This window comes from Ammospiza caudacuta, chromosome 3 (genome assembly GCF_027887145.1).
Source record: "Ammospiza caudacuta isolate bAmmCau1 chromosome 3, bAmmCau1.pri, whole genome shotgun sequence".
NCBI lineage: Eukaryota > Metazoa > Chordata > Aves > Passeriformes > Passerellidae > Ammospiza > Ammospiza caudacuta.
The window spans coordinates 15,144,197-15,170,418 of NC_080595.1; the positions used below are offsets into that span (position 1 = coordinate 15,144,197).

Consider the following 26,222-nt stretch of genomic DNA (forward strand, 5'->3'; position numbering starts at 1 on the left):
TATCCCAGAGAACTTACAGGGAGCTTCAGCCAGGAGGGATGAAGATGAAAACCGCCCTGCCCATCTCAGGCAAGGCTGCACCCATCCATCTCTTGAGAATGGAATTCAGCAGCACCCTGCCAATTCCCACAGCCCTCTCCTCATGGCAACGGGGCACGGACTGTTTGACTGGCCTGCAGTTTGACTCTGTGCGGGTGTAGGGATTCAGTGATGCATTACACGTGATTTATATACAAGCATGTGTTGCAAGGCCATATAGAGCTGATTTAAAAACAAAAGAGAAAGTAAAAACTAGGGTGGTGATTTACCTGCAGGGAGCTGGGGGGTATTTACGGCAGGCAGGGTCACTGTGGTATGTACCACAATTGGCGTCACCACAGTGGACAGGGAAGCCCCAGCACTGCCGGGAAGTGTCTGCAGGAAAAAATAGGGAAAATAGCTGACAAAGAGAGAAATCACAGCCGAGCTGAGGCTTGGCCTCTGGCACCTGCATGCTTCCCAGGGCCCCGGCACCTCCCCAGACCCGAATGTGGCCATGAACCCGGGGTGGAAAGCGATGGGTGGAGATGCTTTAACTCACGTACACTCCCCAAATCAGGAATACTTAACAGAATCATAGAATCAGTCAGGTTGGGAAAGACCTCTGGATCACCGAGTCCAACCTATGACCGCGCACTGGGTCAGTCAGACCGCGGCACCGAGTGCCACCTCCAGGGACGGTGACTGCACCGCCTCCCCGGGCAGCGCATTCCAATGTCGAACCACCCAGTCTGTGCAGAAACTCCTCTTGCTGGCCAGCCTGAGCCTCCTGTGGCGCGGCTCGAGGCCATGCCCTCTCGCAGGCGGACAGCGGCAGGAGGAGAAGAGGCGGCCGAGTCCCGCCGGGCTACAGCCGCCTGCCAGGCGCGGTGGGGCGAGGAGGCCGTCCCCGAGCCCCCGTTCCAGCGGGGCCGTGCCCCGGCCGCTCCGCTGGCCCCACGTCCCCCCGGCCGCCGCTCCCGCCCCGCTTCCCGCGGCCGCCGCTCCGGGCCAGGGGGCGGTTCCCGGGCCCCGCCCACTTCCGGCGGCGGCTGCGGCGGCGCGCGAGGGGCCCGCCGGGATGGGCGCCGGCCCCGCCCCCGCCGCGGGGGGAGGGGTGGGCGGGGGCGCGCGCGGCAGGCGGGTCCCCGCCCCCCGCCCGCGGTGCCGCAGGACGAGGTGGGTTCGGCGCGGCCGCCGCCGGCACCGCCCGGCCCGGGCGGGGGAAGGGGCCCCGCGGCGCGGCCCGGCCCGGGGCGGCGGTGAGGCGGGGCGGGGCCGCCCCCGGCCTGGCGGCCGCGCGGGGCGGGCGGAGCGCGGGGCGGCCGCGCCGGCCCGGCCTGGCCCGGCCTGTCCCGTCCCATCGCGTCCCGGAGCGGGGAGGAGCCGCGCGGGAGCTCCCCGGGGAGGTGGGCGGCCCGGCCCGGCGGGGAGGGGAGGGGAGGGTCGGGGGTGGCGAAACCCGGGGCGCGGCGGGTCCGCCTCTTCCATTGATGAAATTTAAATTGCTCGAGGTTCGCCGCCCGCCCGCCGGCCCGGGAGGGACTGCTCGGCGGAGGGGCAGCGCGGCGGGCGGGCGGCAGGGAGGGAGCTCCCAGCGAGGCCGGGGTCGCCGCCTCTCCCGCCGCAGCCTCCGCAGGGGCGGCAGCCGCGCTCCGGCCCTTCGCGGGGCGGAACCCCCGAGCGAGGCGCTCCGCGTTGACCCAAGTGCTTGTTTATTTATTAAAGCGCGAAAATGTCGGCTCTCCTGAAAGGTAAGCTGACGCGCCGTGTTTTTCCCGGCCCCTCCGCCGTGCGTACGCGGGGCTGCGCTGTGTTTTGGGTCGGCGCTCCCGCTGCCTCGGCGGCAGCCGCCGCGCTGCGATGTGCTCGGGCTGCCCCGGAGCCCTGCCCGTGATCCGTGACCCGGCCCGGCTCGGCTCGGTTCGGCTGTGCGGGCGCACGGCGGGACCGGGCGGCGGGGCTGCGCCCGGGGCTGTGCGCGGCCAGGGGCTGGGGGATCCTGCGGGACCTCGCCAGCACAAATCGCCCCTGTCCGCTGAGCTGTCTGGCAAAGTTGTGGGAGGATGCATGCCGAGGCTGAACGTCTTTGCTTTTTTTTCTCTTTTTTCTTTCGTTTCCTTTTTTTTTTTTTTTTTTTTTTCCCCTGAGGATTGAGTGTGTTTTTGGCGTTTTTTTATCCCGGTAGGCTCCGGCGCTCTCCTTTACTCCTCTCCGCATGTGTGAGTGTTTGTGTGTACGTGGTCTGAGTTTCGGATTCCCTGTGAAACAGGGAACCAGCCCGCAAGAGGTCATTTTGGGAAGAAAAATTACTTTGGTGCATTGCCGTTGCAGTTTTCTTCCCCTGTTTTCCTATATTCCTCGTGGTGCGGGTGTGCTTTTTTTTTTTGTAATGAAATACGTGCCTATAGGGTTCCTTAATATAAATCCACGCAGGCCAATCAACAAATGGCATGCTGCCTGCAGAAGGAACACGAGCAGGTCGTTTGCTATACAGACTTGGGTGTTGCAGGCAACTGAGGGCCTTGGCAGGCTCTGGGAAATCAGTGTCCGTCCCAGAGTGGGTGTCCGGGGCTGGGCAATGCTGGCTGTGTGGAGGCATCACCTGTCTGGAAATGCCCTGTGACACCTGGGCAGAAAGCAGGCAGCTGCAGGAGGAAAGTGCTGCCGGCACGTTGCTCAACCGGCCACTCTGAAAGTTACCAAGATAAGCCCTTGTGAAGTTGATTAGGAAAATATATTGCTAAATGTTCTTTTAAAATAGAATTGGCTTATCTCAGACTACTGCTGAAGGTGGCCATCTTGCAGAGAAGTGCTGTTATTTCTGGAACAGAAAGCTGTAGAAACCTATGTAATGATCGTAATTGGTTTTTAAAATATTACCAGAGATTTGACAATACTGGAAGCCTTAAAAAAAAAAAAACCTAAACCATCCACTGTTTAGATACTCTTTGGTCAGGCCAATAGTACTAAAACATGTTGTCATGTCAAATGATATTTTTAGCGTGTGGATCATCTGCTAAACTGGGAAATTCAGCTGTGTCTGACTGTAACACCTAAATTCTTGGTGTGTGCAGCTGGCAGAGCAGCTTCCCAGGTTGCAAATTTCTGAGTTAGCTCAGGCAAATGTGCTCATCTGTCAAGAAGAGTCAGGGCATAAAGGTTTCACTTCACGTATGCTTCAGTCCTGCATGTGTTGGCAAATTTTGCCTCTGGTAGTAGGAAAATGTTTGTAGAGTCTGAGTGGGTATGTTCAGTTCTAAAACTCAAAGTAGTGTTTGTTAGCATTGCACATTATAGTGTGGGTATTTAAAGAGACAGACTTTTATCCCTGCCAGAGATAAAAATTGCCTTGAACTTTAAGCGGAATCGTTGGAAGTTAAGGCATTCACTCTGTACCCTGAGCACCGAGTTCAAGGGTAGAGCATTTAAAGTTTAGCTGAGTGTTGTAACTTACGGGCCACCCTTTTTGGTTTTTATGGATTACTGTGGCTCCATGGAGACCTAAATAATTTTCTGCTGTAGGTCTTTCTGTATACTTACTTGGGCTGTAAAAGTAATCACAACTCATAACCCTCAGCCCAAGAGATTCCCTACTTTTTCATGAGAGAGGTTCTTGCTTGACTTGTCCCACAACTCCCTCCTGTGCTGCCTCCTTGTAGTACCAAGGCAGTGAAGTTCTCTTCTGTGTGGATTAATGAACAAAATTAATCAATCTTAACATTTTTCTCTGCCTTTAATGTGGAATAAGAGGAAGGACAGCAGAAAGGAAATATGTGCAAGCCCCTCAGTAAGATGTGACCACTGTTCTGTTCTTGTTCAGGAGAACAAGAGATCTGCCTCTTGTGTTATTTCTGGTACAAAGTCCTCCTTTCTATTTGCTTGCTCTGATATACCATGATTTGTTTTTTTACACGTCAGTTATAAAATTAGGCATCATAAACCTGCCAGTACTCTTCTGTGTGCTGTAGCTCGTGTTGTGAGGGCAGGGGCCAGAGAGCAAAGCACAAAAGCCTGCTAGAAATAACAGTGGGTGGGGGCTGGAGGGTTGGAGTGATATTCTCCATGCATCAAACACCACCATGAACTTGACTGAAGTGCCGTCCTCTCTCTGCTGCTTGGGGGAACACTTTCTACCAAAGGCATTAATGTGAGCTATCCTGTGTGGCTGTTTTTGCAAAGCCCAGTGTTCTCCGAAGTCTCAGCTATTTAGTCATGCTCTTCTGGTCTGTGCTCATTTCCTGTGTGGGCAGGTCCCCCAAGAGTCTTCCACTACTTTATCCCACCCTTTTTGTACGTCTTATGAGTGTTCAAGAACACTGGTTTCATAAAAGTGGGCTTAGGCTGAAATATGAGGCATTGATTGCGAAACAGTTTGGAAGAGGCATTTCTTTTAACATTATTTGGGATTTTATGGCCACGTGTATCCTTGGAAATCTCTTCCTGCAGTTATCCAGCACCCCAGCCTCCATCTGATTGTTAGAGGCACAGTAACTACTTTTCATTATGGCCTTAGGAAATTTTAGTTACCCGCAGGGAAGAATTGCTTTCAGATATGCAGTTGCACTGGCCTTTCAACTTCCTTGTTGCTGCTGGGTGGGAAGGGAAATCAGCCTTCACCCAGGCTGTGAAATTCAGCTGCAGTTTGTGTTGAAGGACTGCAGTTGTCTTTTGCCAGCTGTAGGCTGGGATGTGTGAATGCCAGCTCCTTCCCAAAAGCTCTGAGGGGCAGCAGGAACAACGAGAGCCACGTTCACTCATATCATGCCCCAATACTGCTTTGGGGAGCATTTACAGAGGGCAGCCCAAGTCCTGGTGGTTATTTCCAAGATAAATGCTCAAAGCCTTTGCCTCACAGTGGCACCTTAAGAGTAGAAGAGCTGTCACTTCTCTTAGTTACAGAATTCACATTCTTACCTATGCAGATTAGATGCTTTTCTTGCACCAGGCAAGCACGTGTTTTTATGGACTCCAGCCATATCCTTCCTCTCTCTTTCCCTGCAATAATAATAATTGGACTAACAGCATTAGGAATGCTCTGCCTGAGCAGCTGTGTGCTGATGCCCTGGCTCTGGATGAGGCTGAGGGGTCGCAGAAGTTGATAAACGTTAAATGCAAAGCCTGAATATCCCTCGCTGCTGATGAAGGGTATGGCAGTGGCAGCTTTGGCAGGCTGGGGTTCAGTAAGAGCTGTCCCATCCAGCTGCTGCTCAGCGTGCCTGGTGCCTGGTATTGGGAAAAGCAACAGGTCTGCTTTGCTTTCCTGTGAGGGTGCTGGTGATCAAACGTGTTTAGCATTTGCTCATTCTCTTTGTGAAGAACATAGAATATTCCAGAAAAAAAAAAAAGACCCCTAAACCAGGACATTGACATATATTTACTTTTATGATGCCTTTTTATCTCTATTTGTTTGTGATGTTGCTTTGTCTCCAAGTGCTTTTTTCTGGTAGACATAAGTCTTTTGGCTAATGTGAGCAGAACAATCTTTTCCTATTCCATGGCAGCCCAGGGAGGCTGGCTGTGCCTCCCTCAGCCCCAGTGTGCTCCAGAGCACGACTGAAGGTCTCTGCTGAGACTCGGAATTTGCAGAGTTCCTTACGAGATGTGTGGCATCACTCTGGGCGGTTCAGATGTGTTACAGGCCGGCCAGAAACGGGACATGGCCACTGTTGTTGTTGTTGTTGTAGCAGAAGTGGTGTATTGTAACATGTTGCAGGGAGGATTGGAAACATGTGAAAGCTTCTCCTGGCAATTGTTTCCGTGTGCATCACCCCGAAGGGAGGAAATGCAGCGAGTACTTGTAGCAGTTTGGTGCTAAGCATGGAGCTGGTACAGACCTCCTTGTTTTTCTGTAGGAAAAAGTGCTTCCTGGTGGAGAGCTGCCTGTGTTTTCACACATTTGACCCGGAAAGATACGCCTAACAGGCTTTCAACTCTTACCTGCTTTTACTACTAAATGAAGCATTGGATTTTAAAAAAGGACCTATTGTTCAGTGTACTGTTCATCTTGAGCTGGCGTTTTCCCGTGTTGCACCACACATACTATGTGCACTGCAGCACTTGTCTGTCTTTTTTTTCTCTCCCTCCCCTACCTGCAAAACAGTGCAGTCAGGAAAATGGCTTCTGTGGGCTTCAAAGCAAGGATTAGATACTGCCACTGAGGCTGAGGCTGTGCAATACTTTGCTTAGAAAAATAAAATAAAATCAAAATTGCATTAAAATGAACCATTTCTGGTTTTCTTAGACATTTTCAATAGAAGAGCCTTTTAATGCATGTTCTCAATAAGTAGACTTTAAATGCAGGTTCCTCTTCTAACAATGTTTTCTGTCAGTGTTGCTCTGTTCGCTTGTGAAGTTCCCTCCTGTCCCTTTTTTGCACTACTATTCAGGGTATTTCTAAAATCCAGCTATATTTGGCAATGCATCACTCTCTGTGCTACAGGGAAGTGATCACTCAAGGGATTTGGCAGAAATTAAATTAACTGAGGTCTTTAGAGAACATACTCAGAATGTCTTTTGAGAATACACTCACTTCCAATGCTTTCTGCTGGAAAATAAAGTCGTGTTCTCTGCCGGTTCTTTCTGCAGGGTGGACTTTAAAGCATATTTGTGTATTTAGTCTTTTTCATGTTTGTGGAGTTTATCACTCTGAAAAACAAAACAAATGCTGAAGTGATAGACAGCCCAATTTTCTAGGTTGCTTAGAAACTGAAATGCATGCTGTAGTGTGAAAATACTCATGACAAAGTAAGGGAATGTTTACTGGAACAAACAGAAGATCCTGTGAAAGTGCACTGTGTAAATAATTAAAGCTTATGTTTATATTTGCTTGTGGAGCAGAGGGATACCTTCTACATAACTTTTCAGTAAGAAAATTCTTATTTTTCGCACTTCTACTTGATAAAGTGTGTTGATGTGGTAGGATATGACTTCTCTAGTGAAAAAGTGCAGTGCTGCAGCTTTTTGGATACTTCTGGAGATGGACCATTGGTTCTTTGGGGTACTTTTGAGTTTTGAAAGAAGGGTCATTATTCTTTGGCCCAGTTTAAGATCTGTTCCCCAAGTAACTAGGAACAAAAACTTTAGATTCCTGGAATGCTAGCACAGTGATAAAACACGACTGAATTTTGAGTTTATCAATCTTTTTAAAGAAAATTGAAGGCTGTTTGTAGTCTAAATAAGTTAGTTTGGGGTTGGTTTTTTTTTTAATAATTTTCTTTTGTTTTTATTCAAGATTTCAGCCAAGCAATGTCTCAAGCTGGCTCCTCACAGTTTCAGGAAGTCATTCGGCAGGAGCTGGAGTATTCAATGAAAGTAGAACTTGATAAGATCCTTGCGACCGCACACTCAAATGAGATAGAGGTAAGGAGCATGGAGTGGGTGCTGCTCAGAGCATGAGAAATGGGATGCAGGACACTGAGGCAAATCTCAGAAAGGAGATAAATCACAGATTTCCAGGTCCTTATTTTTAGGATGTGCTCTGATCCTGTGTGGAAGACTAGCCAGGATACAATGTCAGTAGGAGACTTTCGGTTCCCTCTAGACTGGGTGACAGAGTTATTAAGAGTTTAATCATCTTTAGTTATTAAAGGTTCTGTGTAATCTTCAATGGATTACAGAAAGGGAGGGTAAACCTGTTACCTTAAATGTTGGGCCAAATTGTAATGACAAAAGACTTGTTGTGTATCCAAGCTGGTTTTGTACTCTGAGTTTTAGTGAAAATGAGCTTTTGGTAACTTCTGGAATTTTACCTCAAGTTTAGCACGTCTACTTGAGTGCTCATGAAATTACTCTCGTGAATAGATTGTACATCAATTTGTAGAAATGCTTCTGTGATTGAGTAGGTGTGCATTGAATGCCAGCATTAACTAATGCATGTCTTCTTTGTAGCACACTAAAAAGGACCTGGAAGGATTTAAGAAGCTATTTCATAGATTTCTACAAGAAAAGGGACCATCTGTGGACTGGGGGAAGATTCAGAGACCTCCAGAAGATTCTGTAAGTTGTGATTAAGTGACGGTGTGTAAGGAAAATAAAACTGATAATTGCTACTTAAGGCAAATGATGTATTCACCATTGAATGGGTCTGTCTGCTGTGGTTCTATAAAACCATGTAGGACAACACTTTGGGTTCTAACTGAGAAATAATTATTTGTTGACATATGCTGTATGTTTTCCTGAATATCAGGTTCTGCTTACCGTATGTGTCAAGTTCTTTGGTATTATTTTGTTAGCTGTTCTGGGAGCAGAGGAGCAAAATGGGACAGATGCCACCTCACCATTTGGTGCCTTCTCTGGAGGAAACCTGTGTTAGAGGGGAAGTAGGGAGGACCTTTGTTGTTCCCATTTCCCTCCTGCCTGTAGAAGAGGGTTGCACATCTCAGATGAGACTGTTTCCAGCAATCTTTTATGTTTAATAATTTGAAAGGGACATATGGCAAGTGGGCTGGGTAATAGAGCTCATTTAGCAACTTCTGTAACCTGCAGAAGCTCAGCAAAAGTGAGGGATCTGGAACAAGGAGTTGACTGTAGGGGGTTTTGGAGCCTGATTTTCTAATGTTGTCTATGTTGTTGTAACTTATAACCTATAATTTGAGCTGCTGCTGAAAAAGCACTGTGTATTTTTTCAGCACTGTTTAGTACTGAAATAAATACTTCCTATTAAACCTAACCTCATTTTACTGATTCATCAGTGGCCTTAGGCTGTCCTTTGACTCTTGTGTAACGAATGGTGTAGTTGTGCTGCGGATTCTTGCTTTTCCCAGCCTAGAGATCTTGGCATATTGCAGGAGCTCTGTGTGCTCCCAGGCCTGTGGTTTCTCTGAGGCTCTCTGTGTGCCTCAATCGAGGCTCTGTTCCCCGTGAAAGGCAGGCTGTCCAGTCACTTCCAGAACAGATGCAGGGCTGCTCTGTAAAGCGTTGAAGAATGATGCTGTTTTAGAGCAAGTCTAGGGTTTTTCCAAGGTTGAGTGTTTTCTTTTAACTTCAAAAACATGTGATGTCTCTCTTTTCTGTACTGTAACAGTGAATGAAGTGTTGCTTTGGAGAGAGAAGCCTGCCCTTAATGAAGAGGCCAGGGTGGGAAATTGGAGTTCTAGATAAGATGACTTACAAGGAAGGCTGAAGAAAAGGGGATTTCTTTCCATGTAGAGGGGCTTGAGACTCTGGGGTGATGATAGGTCATTTAAATATGTAAGAAGGTAGTTAGGACAATCAAAGGAATAAACTGTTCCCTGTGCCAAGAGAGGGGATTAAATTACAGAAGTTTGATGTGAGTGAATGGGTGCTTTGTGGAGAGGAAGAGCTGCTGTCTATTTTTCAAGTTTTGCACACCTTCAGTGAAAAAACTTACAGGTTCTGTAAAGGTCTGAAAGTACCCAGGTAGGACATCTGGAGCAGATGTCAAACTGGAGGTTGTGGCAAGGCTCTGAAATAGACTGGGGGCATATTCCCAGGTATGGGGTATTCCCAGGCATGGCAAGCTGCTGAAAAAGAACTAACTTCAGGTCACAGAGGGCTGAGTAGAGAATGGCAGAATTAGAAAGAGTATCTCTCTTGTTTCCTTATGGCCTGTACTGCTCATTCTCAAATGGGTCCCTGTGCTAGGTAGCAAAATAGCTTTTGATGAGAGAGTGAAAGGTAAGAATTCTGCAAAATCAGTGACCTGCAAAATCAGGTGACTTCTGGTCTGATGACATGCGTGCATGACAGGAAGTGAAATTTTGCTTCCTAGCATGAACTCTAAATCAAATAACCATGCTTGTTGGTAAGTGCCACAGAAGAGAGCTGGGGCAGAATATCTGCTAACAAACTTCCTTCCATGCCTTCTTCACTTCATAGTAAATACCCCTTTCTCTAGGGATGCTTGGACTTCCTGATCTGACAGGACCTGGGTTTGAGTGCTTATGAAAACTGAGAGCAAGATAAATGTCTTTGTTTTTTTCCTTTCTCCTTTTTGCTGACCTTATGATTTCTATCTCTCCCTGCTGTATCCACTCCCTCCTTTTTAATGCATCAGTCATGTTAGGGACATGCTGTGGAAAATGAAGAGGGTTCCTCATAAGACACATTCCAAGGGACCTTCTCCCAAATTGTTCTTTACTGAGGAGTATGCAATATGGAATTATTAAATAAAAGTTGATTTCATAAAGACCAGAATTTCAGAATTACTGGTCTAGCTAGTATGGGTAAGAGCAGTGTGAGCTTTTAGGAGGGCTAAAGAGGGATAACTTCTGAAGGGCTGCAGTACTGAGTTCTTTGGGACAGGTATCCATCTGTGAACACATATTTAGTTTGAGTGCTTCAGTTCCAATTGAGTTTCCTTTTTGCATAAAACCTCAGAGCATATTCTGCTCCTGCTCTTGTTACAACAGCACAGGGATTGGTGTATGGAAGAAGTGTTTGCTGGTAATCTTGCAAGTCCTTTATAATTGCAAGTGATTTATAATTGCCTGTAGGGATGACCTTGTTTTATGAGGTGGTGGGATGCTTGGCTGCTTGGACAATTTCACACTGCAAGGATCATGGCCTAGAAAGCACCAAATTCTTTGCAGTGTGTATTTATTTGCCTGTGATTGTTTTGGAGACTTGCTTTGCTGCTGGGAATTCTGGCAAGTCTAATCTTCAGCTGATCCCTAGTAGAGCAAAAGACATATGTTGAGGTATCTATGTGCCTCTGTGTGTATGAACACACAGACATACATGTGTATCTGTAAACAGGCACACAAATCATCTGCCAAAGTGTGGGTTTGTTGCTTTTTAATTTATTTTGCAGCTTAAAAAAGTTCATGAATGTTGTGTGACTCCCCAAAGGGGTAACAATTAGCATTGACTCCATGATTGCAGAAGGCTGATCAATTGTTTCATTGTTCTATCTTCTACTGTAAGTAGTAAGAAGCTCCTAACCTTTACAGACAGTCCCATACAGCTTTGACCTCATTGGTCAATCAATCCAAACACCATCCAGTGTCCAATTAAGAAATCCCCCTTTGGTGGACAATCTCCACAACACATTTCACATGTGCACAGCAACAGGTGCAGCAAGTGGAGATAAGAATTGTTTCTCATTCTTTGCTCTGATCTCACAGCCCTCCCCAGGACAATGCCTAGGGAAGTCTGTGCCTGCTCTCTGTGGCCAGAGAGCTGCTGCCACACATGAATAGTTTATTGGATATATGGCTTTGTCCTTTGGGTGGGGAAGAGTGTTCCAGGCTTTTGCCCAGTGCCAAGGGACAGTGCTGTGAGTGCTGTGCAGAAGCAGAATTTCTGATAAGACTTCTATAGGCCATCTAGTGTGTTACCTATTGTATTTGTTCTCTGAATGTAGCTTCTGCTTCTTCCTGAAGACAAGTAAAGTCTCCTGTCAGTAAATTGAAACAGAAATTATTGCTTTGTAGTATTCCTGTTTTTCTCTGCAATGGGAGATTCCACCCCTGACCTCCATGTTTTCAGTGTAACAGCTTATACTGATGACAGTAACAGAAGATTGAACCCATTTCACACTATATTAGTAAACCTCTGACTTGTTTTTTCCTTCCAGATGCTTTGCTTTCATATGTCCAAAGGCTTACAGTGATAGCTCGCATAGTTAGCACCCATTACTGTTACAGTCTCCAGAGAAGAAAGTTCACTGAGAGTGCCAGTTAACAGGGAGAGGAGGTAAAGAATGTGGACATGGCAAGTGTAACTTAATCCCCTCGATGTAGATTACAGTCATCTGTTTGTTTGAATTGGAAGCAATAGCAAAGTCCTGCTGGGAGGCCTCTGAGAGAACTGCAGTGATCAAGTTAACCTCAGAACAGCAATGCAGAACCTCATCTGGGATGTAAAGAGAGCATCTGAAGCAATGTGAGTGTGAAAGGAGCTTGTCTATTAGAGCCTTTGTTTTTTCTTCCCCAGAGGTTGGATTCTTGTCTGCAGCTCAGGTTGTCACCTCAGTGAGCTATATCATGAAGGAAAAGAATGAATGCTATGCCCTTACTCAAAAGCTAAATATCTTCCTAATCTTGAACTTTGGAAACAAGTTTTAAGGATTCATAGAATTGTGGAATGGTTTGGAAGGGATCTTAAAAATTGTCTTGTTCCACCCCCCTTCCCTGCACAGGGACATCTTCCACTAGACCAGACTGCTCCAAGCCCTATTGAACTTGCCCTTGGACACCTCTGCAGATGGGGCAGCCACAGCTTGTCTGGCTGAGCTGTTCCTCTGCTTTACCACCCTCAGACTAAAGAACTTCTTCCTAAGATCTGATATAAATCTCAACCCTTGTCGTTGGAAACTATTCCCCTTCTCCTGTCTATATCAGCCTGTGTAAGGAGTCTCTCTTCCTCTGTAAGCCCCCTCTAGGTGCTGTAAGGCCTCCCAAAGGCTCCTCTTCCCCAGGCTGACCACCCCCAGCTCTCCCCACCCTGATCTCACAGGAGGGCTCTTCTCTCTCTCTCTCTGATCACCTTTGTGGCTCTCCTCTGCACTGCTCTAACAGGTCCACAGATTTCCTGTGCTGAGGACTCCATATCTGGGTGCAGCACTGCAGGTGGGGTCTCATGAGGGCAAAGACCTCTTAATGTGGTGCTGTTTCCAGAACTGTCCCTGGGTGCTGAGTAAATGTTTCCTCAAGCTGTAAGTACACATTAACTAATAGGGGCGTCCTCCTTTCCGGTCTGCCCACGGTGACAGCCCTGATGCTCATTCTGTCTGTCTCTGACAAACTCTTGCAAGCCTCCTTGCAGTAGGAGTAGGCTGCTGGAATCTGTTAGTCAAACTCCCAACATTGCCTCATCCAGGCTGTTCCAAGAAATCGCTTCTGTGGCATTGGCTGAAAAACAAAAGAAGCTGCATGTGTCATCTTAGAGCAGCCCCAAACCAGGGCTGCCAGGCTGTCTCAAGCAAGTGACACTGCAGCCATGCATCTGTAAGACATGGCATTCCTGCCCCTGGCTCTTCCTGAAGATTTCCCCATCAGCACTTACTTGTCAAGGACACAGTTCCAAACCCTTAGAGCAAGAATTGATTTTTATTGCTGTGGAGCACTTCTCCAGTTGTGTATAGGCTTGTAGGTGATGAGGTATTTGTGCATATCAGTGCCTGCACATGGCTGGAACTGCTGGATTGATAGCTCTGGCATCCAGCAGTCCTGGTGCTGCAACGTTCCTGCTGGAACTTGACTTTTTGACATTTGTTATTCTCTGAATTAAAGACCCTTCAAGATCCAGGGCTTTATTGCCAAGTTGATGTTTCCAATGCCTGTGCCAGAAGAAACTGAAACATTTAGTGAGGCTGAGTCATAAATTTTGTGTTGTAACTGGTGAAACATCCAGTGAACCGAGTCCTTGATGGAACTGTTACCTTCTTCAGGAATTCTACTCTGAACATCCTGCAAAAGCTGGTTTCAGGCATGATAGTGAAAGCATCAAAACGTAGTTGGCACTTTAGCAAAAGCAAATGATTTTTGAGGCAGTCTGGCCCTGAACTGTGTGTCAGACTTTCTGCTTTTTGTGAGTGATGCAAGAAGAACATAGTGAGACTTGAAAGTTGAGATAATTTTTTTGGATGTTCAGACAGTGTCAGAACATCATGGATGTGAGTCACATCCCACCCAGCTAAAGCTCGAGATGAGATGTTTTTAATCCATGTACAAGTCCAATGCAGGGTGTTCCTGACCTTGGAGGGGATGGGAAGCAGTAAATCTGAGTGTAAGTCTCTATGTCCTGCTGGTAGCAGCATGTTCATTGAGCTTCCTGAGGCACCTCCAAGACATTAAACCCAGGATTTATCATCTCCTTGTTAATGAGAAGAGCAGTTTTTCAGGGTGCTTCAGCCTGAGCATAATCTCATAATTAAAATAATGGTCTATCAGCTAGAATGCTACAGCACTGGAACACCAGGGCTTTTCTTCAAAAGAAAAGCACAGCAAGAGTCCACTTTCTGTGTGCTTCTGTTCCTGAGAAGTTCTTGGCGGTTTGCAGGAAGCTTCTGCCTGTGTCCTCAGGAAATGACAGTGATTGTGGTGCTGTTTCTGTCCCAGCCATGACACCTCCATGTGGAGTTATCTTCTCTTGCAGTGCATCCTTTAGGCTTTCCAGATCCCATGGGCAGAATTTCCCTCCTGTGGGGGATCTGCTCTGATCTGCTGCCTGGGGTGTCCCAGAACGCTGGAATTGCTCAAGGCGTCCTCTCTACGCCCACGTATCCCAGTGAGAAACATGACTCTTGTTCCAGGGCAGCGTGAATTTCCATTTGAACCCCAGCCCTTGCCCAAAGCAAACACAGCTCTGAAAGCTACTCTATATGTACTTGGTCTTGGAAACCAGCTGTGGATCTTACACACCCCTTATCAGAATTAAAATAATGTTCTAGCAGTTAGAATGCTACAGCGCTGGAATACCGAGGCTTTTCTTCAAAAGAAAATCCCTAAAAGGGCAGGCTAAAAGATAATTGTATTGATTCTGGTCTAACAGTTTTGGCATGATTCTTACTGTGGAATTGTTACCATTATTTCTTTGACTTAGGTGCTTTTAGTAAAGGGGCAACAGTACCTAATGTGAGACACGCTGTTCTTATGAGCCTAATTTTGCTCTCCATCATGAGCCCCAAATGTAGCCCAGACTGTTCTTAAACCTGTAGGAAACAGCTGTCAATGAGGTAGAAGACTTCCTGTAAGGTCTGTTACGAGCTGGATGAACACATTCTGAAAAGAGCAGAATAAGAACTGGGAACTCTCTTCCACTCTGTATCATGCTGTCAGGAGAAATGAATTGTATCAGAGTAGTGGCTGGGATAAGAATCAGTGTAGACTGAGTTAAAGAACCAACATTTCCCCATTTTCCCAAGAATGTTGCCTTTGACAACCTCAGAGGGGGAAAAAAATAATCTATGAGTTTAAGCTGCTCAGGGAAGGAAAGTTACATGCCTTGCATGTAGGGCCTGGTTCTTAAATTGTGGCCTGACTGGAGGGGGAGAGGGGCCATCCCGTGGGGCAGTGAGTTAGATGGTCCCCAAGGAAACCCCCTGCCCTTCTGCAGGGCAGGAACAGGGTTGTGACAAGTGGTATAACTGGCCTGACTTCTCACCTGAATGAAGCGAATGCTGCCTGGTGTCACAAAGTCTTTAGAACCTCTTGAGAAAAAGAGGTCATTATAGTAACAAACCAGGTTATTTGTATCATAACAAAACAGTTACTGTAGACTCACTTTGCAGATGTTCTTTAGTGTCATAAGGCATGTGAATAAATGTGGGTTTTATCACCAGATTGTAAGTTTTGAAAGTTTTTAGAGAAATCAATTTCTTTCCAAATATCTGACTGCTGGGTTTGTTTTTTTTTTTTTTTTTTTTTTTTTTTTTGTTTTTTTTTTTTTTTTGTTCTTTTGTTTTCCCAGATCCAGCCCTATGAGAAGATCAAGGCCAGAGGCCTGCCTGATAACATTGCTTCTGTCTTGAACAAGCTGGTGGTGGTGAAGCTCAATGGTGGCTTGGGCACAAGCATGGGCTGCAAAGGCCCCAAGAGCCTCATTGGGGTGCGGAACGAGAACACCTTCCTGGACCTGACAGTGCAGCAGATCGAGGTAACGCTGCAGCAGCCAGCACACACTGAGCTGCTCCTGCATGGCTTGTTAAGGGGGATCCAGTGGGGGCTTGCCAAAAGAAAGAGGAGAAGGGAGACGAGGTCTGGTGCTGGGTGAAGCAGAGAGGGACGGTGCAGTCAGCGACTGAACTCTGTGCCCTTCAATGTGTTAGCACAAGTGTGACCCAGGCTGTGCACAGCAGCCTGGACAGGGGGATCAGAAGCACAAGCAGTCACACTGCAGAGCTTGTCTGGCCTGGATAACTCCTGGGCTTGTTCCAGACTCCTCCAGCTGCAAGTTTGTCTTTTCAAAAAGGGATTTTTTTATGTGCATTAGAACAAAGCTTTTCACAGCAGCTCCAAGTTCCTTCATGCATTTAAACTCTTGCACTGGAAGAGATTGTTGGCATTTTCCTCTGAAGAAAGAAGAGCAGAAGAAAATAACAGCTGCTGGTGTTGGGAGAGGATGTTTTGGCTTATGTTTTTAATGCTGAATATTCCTTTTAGAGCGGATAAGGAAGACAGACAGTTATTAGAGTAGGAGGTGGGGTGTGCCTGCTCCCTGGTTTCTGGAGTGCCAACAGTTTTTGCCTCAGTGTGATGTTGTTTGGAGTGGCTCTCCCATGTGTGTTAGATGGTTCTATGACAAACTCAAATTTGCATCCAGCGCATGCAGCCCTTTCTCCAAAGCATCACTGTGGAAGTCTCTGACTCCACCAAAGTGTAATGACCCCAGATGCTCCAGCACAGGAGGGTGAGCTGATACACAAGGCTTAAAATTCACTCAAGGGTCTTTCTCTTTTCCACCTGCCCCTTCTATTTTCAGTGAAACTGCTGTGATCTCTGATTTTTTTTTTTTTGCCTTTGTTGTGCACATGGAAATGCTCTTATGTATTTCAGCTCCATGCTATAGATTCCCAAATAATTAACATGGTGACATTTGATTTATAATGTGTTCTTGATACAATTGTCCATCTCTGTCTGCTAAGAAAATGCGGAAGCGCTTCCTGTGCAGAGACAGTGTGGAAATGTCACCTTGACAGACTGCAATGATTCGATGGAAAACGTGCCTTTTGTAGTCAACAATTAAAGTGATCATTTTGTGGTTTTGTGGTTTCAAATTTTAGACCTCAATGCAGGTTTAAAAACAAAAATTCACTAATTAAAGATACATTAATTAGTGTGGGTCTTATCTTTACAACTAACAAGGATTTATTTTCCTTTACCTGATTGATTATTCTTTTTGTAGCATAAGTGCATCTCTTTTTTTTCCTCATGCATTCATTATTTCCAGTCTGTTTCACCTAATTTCATTCTCCCAAAATCTCAGGTATCAGGAGTTAAAGCTAATAATACATGCTGACTTTACCATTTATTTCCCATCTCAGCATTTAAACAAATCCTACAACACCGATGTTCCTCTGGTTCTCATGAATTCCTTCAACACAGACGATGACACAAAGAAAATCCTGCAGAAATACAGTCACAGCCGTGTGAAGATATATACTTTTAATCAAAGCAGGTATCAAAAGACTTCTCCACTTGGGGTAGAAGAAAACAGTTTGTTTCTCCATAGTCCAGATGGGGTGGATTTGAGTTTGAGGTGTCTTCTGTACCTGTGTTCAGTCTCTTTTGGGCCTTGTGCTGAGACTGAAACATCAGGGGTTGGGCAGAGTCAAGGGCAATGTATTAAAATTGGGGAGAGGGGGTGTGTGGGCCCCAGTTTCCAAGAAATGTACAATTAGTGGTGTACTGGCTGCTGGCCCCTTGGTTCCTGAATTTGCTGTTAGTATCCTTGGGCTCTGGAATTGTTCTCCTTATGGAGAACAAACTCTAGTCCAGGTATCTGTTGGGGTCAGAGGGGTGTTTGTTATGCTCTGGGCCTGCCTGTCAGAGGAAAGCTGGTGTGCAGTGTGGCCTGAGAACTGTGCTTTTACATCCTTGAGTAGATTGCATTCTGTAGCTTCTCAGTGACAGCTCAGAAGGTAGGAGGGTCTTTCAGTTCAGAATACTCAGGAAAAGCACACCTCCAGAAGCCCAGGGAGCTGCACCTTAACTGTAATATTTTTATTTGATGCTATTCTGATGCTGGTGAGGATGTAACAAGACCCATTGTCCTCACAGGTACCCCAGAATTAACAAGGAAACTCTGCTGCCAATAGCCAAGGATGTCTCTTACTCAGGCGAGAACACGGAGTGCTGGTACCCTCCAGGCCACGGAGACATCTACGCCAGCTTCTACAACTCTGGGCTGCTGGACAACCTCATTGCAGAGGGGAAGGAATATATTTTTGTGTCCAATATAGATAATTTGGGTGCCACTGTGGACCTTTACATTCTTAACCACCTCATGAACCCACCCAATGGAAAACGCTGTGAATTTGTCATGGAAGTCACAAACAAAACCCGGGCGGATGTGAAGGTAAAGGGAGATGGGTGAGAGTCTGAGTGTGTTGGTGGCCATCTCCAGCCTCCTCTGAATCCATGCATTCAGGCATGCACCCAGTCTCCTCATAGCTATTTTAGGCACCATTTAACACATCAGCTCACATCTAATTTGAGATGCACAAAATCAGCAAGTTTAGGAAGTTGTAATTCATGGAACAGATTTGATCTGTGCTCTGGGCAGCAGCAGATGAGGACAGCCTGGGCTGGCCTGGAAGCACGAGGGATGTGCAGGGTGCAGGTCACAACCTCTGCACCTTCTCCAAACTGTCACATACACTGGGGGCAGAAGCTTGAAAACAGCATTGAGGGCTGGGATGCAGCAGTTGTGTCTCACAGAAAACTGCCTGAGCCACTTCCAACCCTGCATTGCACAGCTCTCTGCCCACCTGCTCCTGCCCTAGCCCCTGACTTTGTACCAAGTCCAGGAGTGGCATTTCTCAGAGGTTTATGGCATGTATCAAATACTTGTAGCCTGCAGTAATTTGTCCTGCTACTGTGCTCTGCCTCTCTTCTTTTGTATGTGAGAATGAGGATTTGGATTTTCTCTGTATTCACTTGGGAAGTTCTGACTTAACCCTATAAAAGCACAGCAATGCACTGTAAGAATACTTAGATTTAATTTACCTTTTGCTCCATCATCTGACAAAGTACTGCTGAGGGTGACTTTTGACAACAGCAGCATTTGCAAAATATTCTCAACAACCATTCGTTAAAGGAAGGAACGATTTTGGAGTGCTGAAATATGATTGTTGGGCAGTCCTGACTGTACTTTAAACATGCTCTATAATTAGTAACCTGGTAGCTGGTTACTAAAAACAAGATGTGTGTTTTCTCTGGGGTTCAACATCAAATGCCAACAGAGCAGTGCCTGTGCTGAGGGGAAGATTTCTCTGGCTTCTGATGAACAGGACTTAAACCCTCTCACTTGCCCCTTGCAGGGTGGCACGCTGACGCAGTACGAGAACAAGCTGAGGCTGGTGGAGATAGCTCAGGTCCCTAAAGCACACGTGGATGAATTCAAGTCTGTGTCGAAGTTCAAAATATTCAACACCAACAATTTGTGGATAGCTCTGTCTGCAATTAAAAGGCTGCAAGAGAAGAACGCCATTGACATGGAGATCATTGTTAACCCAAAGGTAATCAGCTGGCAAGGGTTTAGAGAACACTGACCCAAACAAACTTTTAGTTTCTGGGTGGGTAACAGGCACTGCTGCCTCACAGAGCCAGGCTGGGGGCGTTGGGCTGCAGCTCTGAGTGCCAGGACCTGCTCCATGTGTTCACTTGAGTTTTCTCTTCCAGACTCTGGATGGAGGCTTGAACGTTATCCAGCTGGAGACCGCAGTTGGTGCTGCTATCAAGAGTTTTGAGAACTCTCTGGGGATAAACGTCCCTCGTAGTCGTTTCCTGCCTGTGAAGACCACCTCGGATCTCTTGCTCGTGATGTCCAATTTGTACAGCCTTAACGCGGGGTCTCTAACCATGAGCGAGAAGCGCGAATTCCCAACAGTGCCTCTTGTCAAACTGGGAAGCTCCTTCACAAAGGTGAACACCTGGTGCTCAGCTCTGAATAAAGACACAGCTCATAGCAATAGCTGAGTGAAAAGTGAGGTTTGCTTTATCTACCTCTGCCCACCTGGGCCTTCCCTTTTTTGCCCTTTGTGAAGACTCTGAGAATTCAGATACTGGCTGTGCATGCTGGGTGCTCCATGTGCATTCTGTGTTCCACTGTTCTCATGCTTGTTTCTAAAAGAAATCACAATTACAAAGTAGCAACTTTTATATTGATGCAGATGTAGGTTATGGGAAGGTTCCTGAAGAGTACTCAAGAGGCTTCTCCCATGCTTGTCTTAATCCAGAGATGACTTTATTACTGTTTATTTATTTTCTCTTTCCAAAAGGTTCAAGATTACCTGCGGAGGTTTGAAAGTATTCCAGATATGCTGGAGCTGGATCATCTCACGGTTTCAGGTGATGTTACATTTGGGAAGAATGTTTCACTAAAGGTGAGTGTGCAGTGGGGTTGCTGCTGCAATAAACCTGACTGATCTCTGCTCCTTGGCAATTGATTCTGAGGCAGTGCCTGTACACACAGTCCATAGGAGCACTCCTGGGAATTGGGTAACAGGCCCAAAGATGGAAGAGGCCATGGCTGGACAGTGACCCTTGTGACGGGGTGCAGGATGTTACTGCCAGAGCTGCTGCTCCATGCAGGCCCAGGCTGAGAGGAGGTTTATTTATGAACCTTGAAAGCACCACAGACATCACATCTCTGTTCAAACACTGCTGCCACCTCTGCCCTTTGGCTCAGTCCCAACTCCCTTCCCAGGCTGGCCTTACTGCCCCTTTTCAGGCTTTTGCAGTGCTTTGGGGTTCTCGATTTATTAGTAAATGTTGGAGCTGAGCAAGTTTGTTTCTCTCAAATTCTTCCTTAGGATCTTGATAGTCCTGGCAGCACCTGCAGTTCTCTAGGGCAGTTTGGCAGCTGCCAGAGGTGGAAGGTGGTGCTGCATCACCTGGCACAGGCTCAGGCTATGGGCTCTGAGCTGTCCCTCTGTCCCCATATTTGCTGTTCAGCTGGAATAGGAGCCTTCCTGGAACACACCCGGGGTGGGGGAAACATTTTTCCACTTCAAAGCGAGCAGACAAGACAAGAGCCCTTAAAGCAACCATGTCTTCAACTAAGTTACCAGTTCAGCTTGTAGGCCAATAGGCTCTAGCACGGTAATTAAGAGGTTCCAGTAATGCTTAAAACCTTTGTTCTGGGGAAAAAAGACCCCCAAATGTGCATGCAGAAACAATACAACTAAATGCATTCAGGCTCTGACTGTGGTACAGCTGACACTTGATTGCTCCTCCAGACAACCTATGCCCCCCTTCCACGTCAACAGGTAACAGATTTCTGAACTTGTTTCCTCTTCTGTCTCCCTAGGGAACAGTCATCATCATTGCAAACCATGGTGACAGGATTGACATCCCAGCTGGAGCTCTACTAGAGAACAAAATCGTATCTGGCAACCTGCGGATCCTGGACCACTGAGTCCAGGAGAGGGCACGGTCGGGGCTGGGGCTGCTGTGCCCAACCAGCTTTGTCGTGGAAGAACCTTTTAAGCATTAGAAATCTAAGTACACAGAGGGCCTATGCTTTGTCATCTTCACAGTACCCTGCAGTATTAATTTAAAATTAATTTCTCTTGCTTATCTTTAAGCAGCCACATAAGCGCCATGGATGTGCATAAGTAATGCTTCAGTCCTTAAAGAGATTCTGTAACTCAGTTAATACAACCTTGAAGTGCAATACTGTTTGTCTTGCGGGAAGATGGACAGATCCTCTTTGATAAGAAGTTCAGAGGCTCGCCCTCGACCATTCAGTAGTTTTGAATTGCTTGTAACTGCAGAAATAAAGCTGTGAAGCAATACAGGTGGGACAACATGGTTGGCAACTCCTGTGACATTTTAGGAAGGCACAGTTGAAAACCAAAAGTTTCACTACTGCTAAACAGGCTCTTAAAACCCTGTATTTCATGTGCTCACAAGCTGTAGCCCTCTTCAACCCCCCCAAACTACAAGTGGGATGTCCTATCCCAGTTGTACATCGAGGTACTGGGGTAAGGCTGTCAATACCTCCATTTCCGTATCGTGAGAGTGGGAATCATCCGTGTTCCAAACTTGCCCAAAGAATCCAATACTTGAGAAAAATGCCTCAGTAGCCACGTGTGGTGTTTGCTTTTTCACATCCCATTTAAGACTGGATCTCCTGTCAATATCTTGATCTGCCCTCTTTTTTCAATAAATGGATCACGTTGACTACACCTATGTTCATATTGTCACAGCCATGTATGTTAATTTATCTTCTCTTGAGTTTCTAAATTTGTACAGGAATTGAAATCCCTGTCCTGATCACTATTGATTTCTTAATGTTTCTCTTGTATTTACATGCAGACAACTTTATTTTATAAGCTTAGTATAACACTGGTATATATCATTAAAGAAGTTGGTCTTTAAAAACAACTGTGATTTTAGAGCTTTATTTTGACTGACAATGAATGACACGTGTTATGCTACCAGGTCAGCATGCCTGGCTGAGGGCACCACAGGCACACACACACTGCAGCAGAGACCATTCCATCAGACATGATCATCTCAGGGTTAGGCACTCGATGGGGGTCAGGTACAGAGGGGTGAGGTGAGAATCACAGGCACTTGTACTGAGCACTGGCAGCCTCCAGTCCGTCAAAGGTAGGATTAAAAACTCCAAAAGAGATGGATTTCAGCTGCGCTCTCCTTAATGGTGCAGCCTTTTATTAGCAGCCTAAAAACTTTAAAATTCTTCCTGCCCGTTCTTTGTGTCCCTGTCCCTCCCCTCTGGCAGAGGCGTTGGGCAGCTGGAGGTGGCCATCCTTACACCAGCTTTTTTCCCACCTCCCAGTTCCCCCACTGCTACCCTGTTACTGCCAACCAGGGACAGGTCACTCCTCTCCCCCACAGGAACAGCTTTGAGGAACTGGCCCTTGCTTAGAAAATCTTGTCTTCAGATTTTAGGCCCTGAGAAATCCCCTGGAACAGGACTGCTCCCTAACAAAGCTGAATCCTATATGCGAGCAATCAAAAGACATTTATTTATATAAAGTTCTGTAAAAAAATAAATTTTAGAACAGCATAGTTTCATAGAGAAAAACATTTTCTACAGAGTTCCAACTGCAAGATTTTTATATTGTACCATCATTAAATAAGGTGGGACACCATGTGAATTTCATTGCACTAGAAGAAATGCAAAGCATCTTTTTAATATAAAGATATACAGAGCATTCTAGACAACTACAGCTGTGTTACAGCTATGTGTTCTTTTGGATTTGGTCCAAAGAAACCTGAGTCTGTTTCCAGAGAGAATGAAAAAACATTGCACAGACAGCTGATCACTTGTTTCTTGCTGAAGGACACTGGAAGGATCTCTCCCTGCAGCTCCCTCTGAGTCTAAGCTCCCCCGACTCAATCGTGCCCTTCCTGGGGCTCTGGGCTCAAGCATTCACCTCACCGTGTCACACTGCTTAGAAGAGTCAGTCTGTTGTCAGAGCCAAGTGACTGCTCCCAATGGATTATCACCTCTTCTGCTCCCAGATTTCAGCCATGTTTAGATCTAAGTTGTTAAGGCCTTTCAGAGCTTGAAGGTTTCCAGTGTAAAAAGCCACATCTGAAGTAACCAGCCTGCAGTGAAACATGACAAGATTAGAATGTGACCCCATCACATCCACCTGGAGCGCCTGGACAAGCAGACAGGGTTTGTTGAGGACTTTGGCACACAATTGCTACAACACATGTTCAAATCCTATGCCTGGATTAGATATTTGAAGTATCAGTTCAAAACTCAATGCTATGGATGTGGTTTATTTTACAGCAGTGATCATCCATAACAGGATTACTGCTGGGTGTAAAACTAGTTCTAGGGAAGGGAGATCAAACCATGAGTTCAGAAAACTCAGCAGGAATTAGGCATTTAAAACTTCTATTCTCTTGCTGTAATCCCAGGCTTATCTAGACTTAAAGCCCCCATTCCATTCCAACTAAGAATATTAATTATTGCAACATTACCTTCTGTATTCTAGAGGGTAATGATTCTATGATTCTAGCACTAATGTAAAAAGCAACTGAACAGCACAACAGCTGTATTGTTTGTGACAGTTTATACAGAATAAAATCCCTCAGATACTGTTGAAACATGTCAGGGATCATGATGCTTCTTGCTAGCAAGATGTAGGAACAGAAGCAGCATTTACATAGCAAAAAAGTTAACCAGGATTCACAGGACTGGATTTTTACTATTATTACAGAAACAAGCAGTTTAACAGAATGAGGATCAGAAAACCATGTTAAAAACCTGGTCAGTGAAGACTGCTGGAACAACAGCAAGTGCCATCCAGGGTTTGATGTTCTCCTTGTCAAACAGCCCCAGCTCCCTAGGAGATGTGTCTGAAGTACAAAACTGCTGCCATCAGACAGTCCTGGGCCAGCTGAGACCTCCTGATTGCAGGGAAACACCCTCAGCAGGTCACCAGGAACACCTGCCCCAACCCTTCTATCCAAAAGGGATCCAGGCCACGCAGCCACAAGGACAGAACAAAACCAACAGCACAGGATAAAGAGAGCACAGACACCGTGAGCACAGCCAGGGCCTCACTTCAGCTGAGGCTGCAGAGGATACTCTGTGAGCTTGGTTACTAACACCTTTATAAATACCAAAGGCAATGGAATGTCACACCACGAGTACACAGAACCAGTTCAGATAAACTCTTGCACAAAGTACAAGGAGGAATGCACATAAACAGGAGAAGCAGCAATAAACTGGAAAGGAACAAAACTTTCATTGCAGTGACACTTGAAGCATTATCAACTTTCTTCTCTGACTTCTGCAACCTAAGACAATCTCTTCTTGCATGTGGGTAGGCCCATGAGTTTCATTCACCCTTGCTACACTGCACACACATCACTGCCCCCAGGTCATCAGGAACAGTTAAAACTCCACTGTTTGAGGGGACAATCCAACTGACAACAGAATTCAGCCTTTTCCTATGAGGTGGGGACAGCAGGCACAGCCAGGCACCCTCTCTCAGGACAGGTACCACGGACCTGTTTGGGGATGGAGTGGGCTGTGGTAGGGAAGGGGAAAAGCTGTGAGCATAATCTCTGTTCCAGATCTAGTTCTGCTCTAAAAACCATTCCTGCAGAGCTGCCCACTGCACAGATGAAATGCTGCTTTCTCCTATTTTTACTTTGCCAGCATCATGAGTCACCATCCACATTTCAAAATTGCTTCAGGAATCACACAATTCCTGCTAATTAAACTGTGGCTGCTGCTGTCACACAAAGGGAGAGAAAGCAATCCATGAGCTGAGGACAGCTACCAGCAGGTTTCCAGTCAGACAATGTCCAGCTCCCAGTCTGTTACTAAGTGGATTGCACTCCTAGTCACTGTGGAATGGCACAAGTCATGCCCTTTACTGTAAGCAAGCTCCAAATGGGACATACTAAAACATGGAGCTGTGATTCTGGAATCATGACTTCCTTGCAGAAGATGCCCTCCCAACGCCTGCTTATTTAATCAGTGAAAGGAGAGAAGAGCCCAGCTCACCCATTCAGAGGTCCTCCATCATTGACCACATTGAGGTGGGCCAGCTGCCTCTTCAGGTGGAGTTTGTAGCTTGCGTTAATTCGTAAAAACAGCATCTGGAAGAAAGCACAGCAGCAGAGTAAGGAACTGTGCCCATGCTCACATGGCTGCCTCCAAAGGTGAAACACACTGCCAGCACCCTCAGTCACTGACTTTTGGTTTTGTTTCTGCAACTCACGTGGTTCCTCCTCCTGCCAGTGCTTCAATCTCACCCTTGGCCCCACACAGTGTGTGCCACACAGGACACCCTCACCCACTCACTGCGTGTGGCACTCACAGGACATGTTCTTTGGAATGTGAACTTTTCTCCTCTGTTGCCTGAAGTATCTAGCAACTTGTACTAAGCCTAGCAGATAAGTCTCTTTCCTGTGCTAGAAGGGACCATTTAATTCAACGTGAAAGAGAAATGACAACTTGTATTCGATGACTAAATCTGTCCTTCCTGTCCTTAAGGTTTGCAACTCTGCCAGTAGCAATGACTGCAGCAAACTCCTGCAAAAGCACATCTGGTAAAACCGGGGTGTGTAATACATTTAGGGACTTTTAGAAGCCACTGATTCTGAGCAGTGTTACAGAATAATCCTTTCAGAGGGCTGCACTCAAGCCCGAAGTGTTGCCATTTGCATAGCATTTCAGCACTAATTCCTGGATTGCCATCTCTAGACATTAAAAAGCAGCTCAAAATCCTGAAATCCATTCTTTTTGTGTACCTCATTGCTCTCCCTACACACTGAAATACTTCCTTGTATTCCTTGTAGTTCCTTGTATCAGCCCAAGCTGTGTGACTGCTGCCAAGCCCTTTAACGTGTGGGTTTCACCAGGACTCAAAAAAGAATTCCCTCTCCCCTGATAAAGTCTCTCCTGTTCCCAAGGCCATGTGCAAGCAAGCTGTGAGATGAAGCTCAGAAATAACATTCACCTGAGTTTGCTCCTCAGGAAGGAGATCATAAATAGCTTCATGCATCTTTGCCATTTGCTTGCAGATATTCCTGAAGCATGCTGAAGGAACAGGGGCTTTCACTTCATACTGCAAA

General features: G+C 46.3%; 2 protein-coding genes across 4 annotated transcripts in view; one reads left to right on the forward strand and one right to left on the reverse strand.

The window, feature by feature from the left end:
* Nucleotides 1-1,133: 1,133 nt before the first annotated feature.
* Nucleotides 1,134-22,034, forward strand: UGP2 (UDP-glucose pyrophosphorylase 2). 3 transcript variants are annotated; one of them, XM_058801067.1, is made up of 10 exons: nt 1,134-1,197; nt 7,253-7,380; nt 7,909-8,016; nt 15,394-15,579; nt 16,967-17,100; nt 17,703-18,000; nt 18,965-19,162; nt 19,326-19,568; nt 19,925-20,029; nt 20,956-22,034. In XM_058801067.1, exons 2-10 carry the CDS (start codon nt 7,267-7,269, stop codon nt 21,061-21,063), a joined length of 1,494 nt encoding a protein of 497 aa, XP_058657050.1. In that variant the 5' UTR covers nt 1,134-1,197; nt 7,253-7,266; the 3' UTR covers nt 21,064-22,034. The 3 variants fall into 3 exon arrangements, with proteins under 3 accessions (XP_058657050.1, XP_058657051.1, XP_058657049.1); XM_058801068.1 differs by lacking the exon at nt 1,134-1,197 and adding an exon at nt 1,337-1,427; XM_058801066.1 differs by lacking the exon at nt 1,134-1,197 and adding an exon at nt 1,522-1,772.
* A 45-nt stretch (nt 22,035-22,079) lies between these two features.
* The window catches only part of VPS54 (VPS54 subunit of GARP complex), a 48,328-nt gene continuing 44,185 nt past the window's right edge, over nt 22,080-26,222 (reverse strand). The window contains exons 22-24 of the mRNA XM_058801364.1: nt 26,108-26,215; nt 25,150-25,244; nt 22,080-23,228 (exon numbers count right to left, since the gene is read on the reverse strand). Coding sequence (XP_058657347.1) covers nt 23,123-23,228; nt 25,150-25,244; nt 26,108-26,215 — 309 coding nt within the window. The 3' untranslated portion in view covers nt 22,080-23,122. The remainder of the gene's footprint in view (nt 23,229-25,149; nt 25,245-26,107; nt 26,216-26,222) is intronic.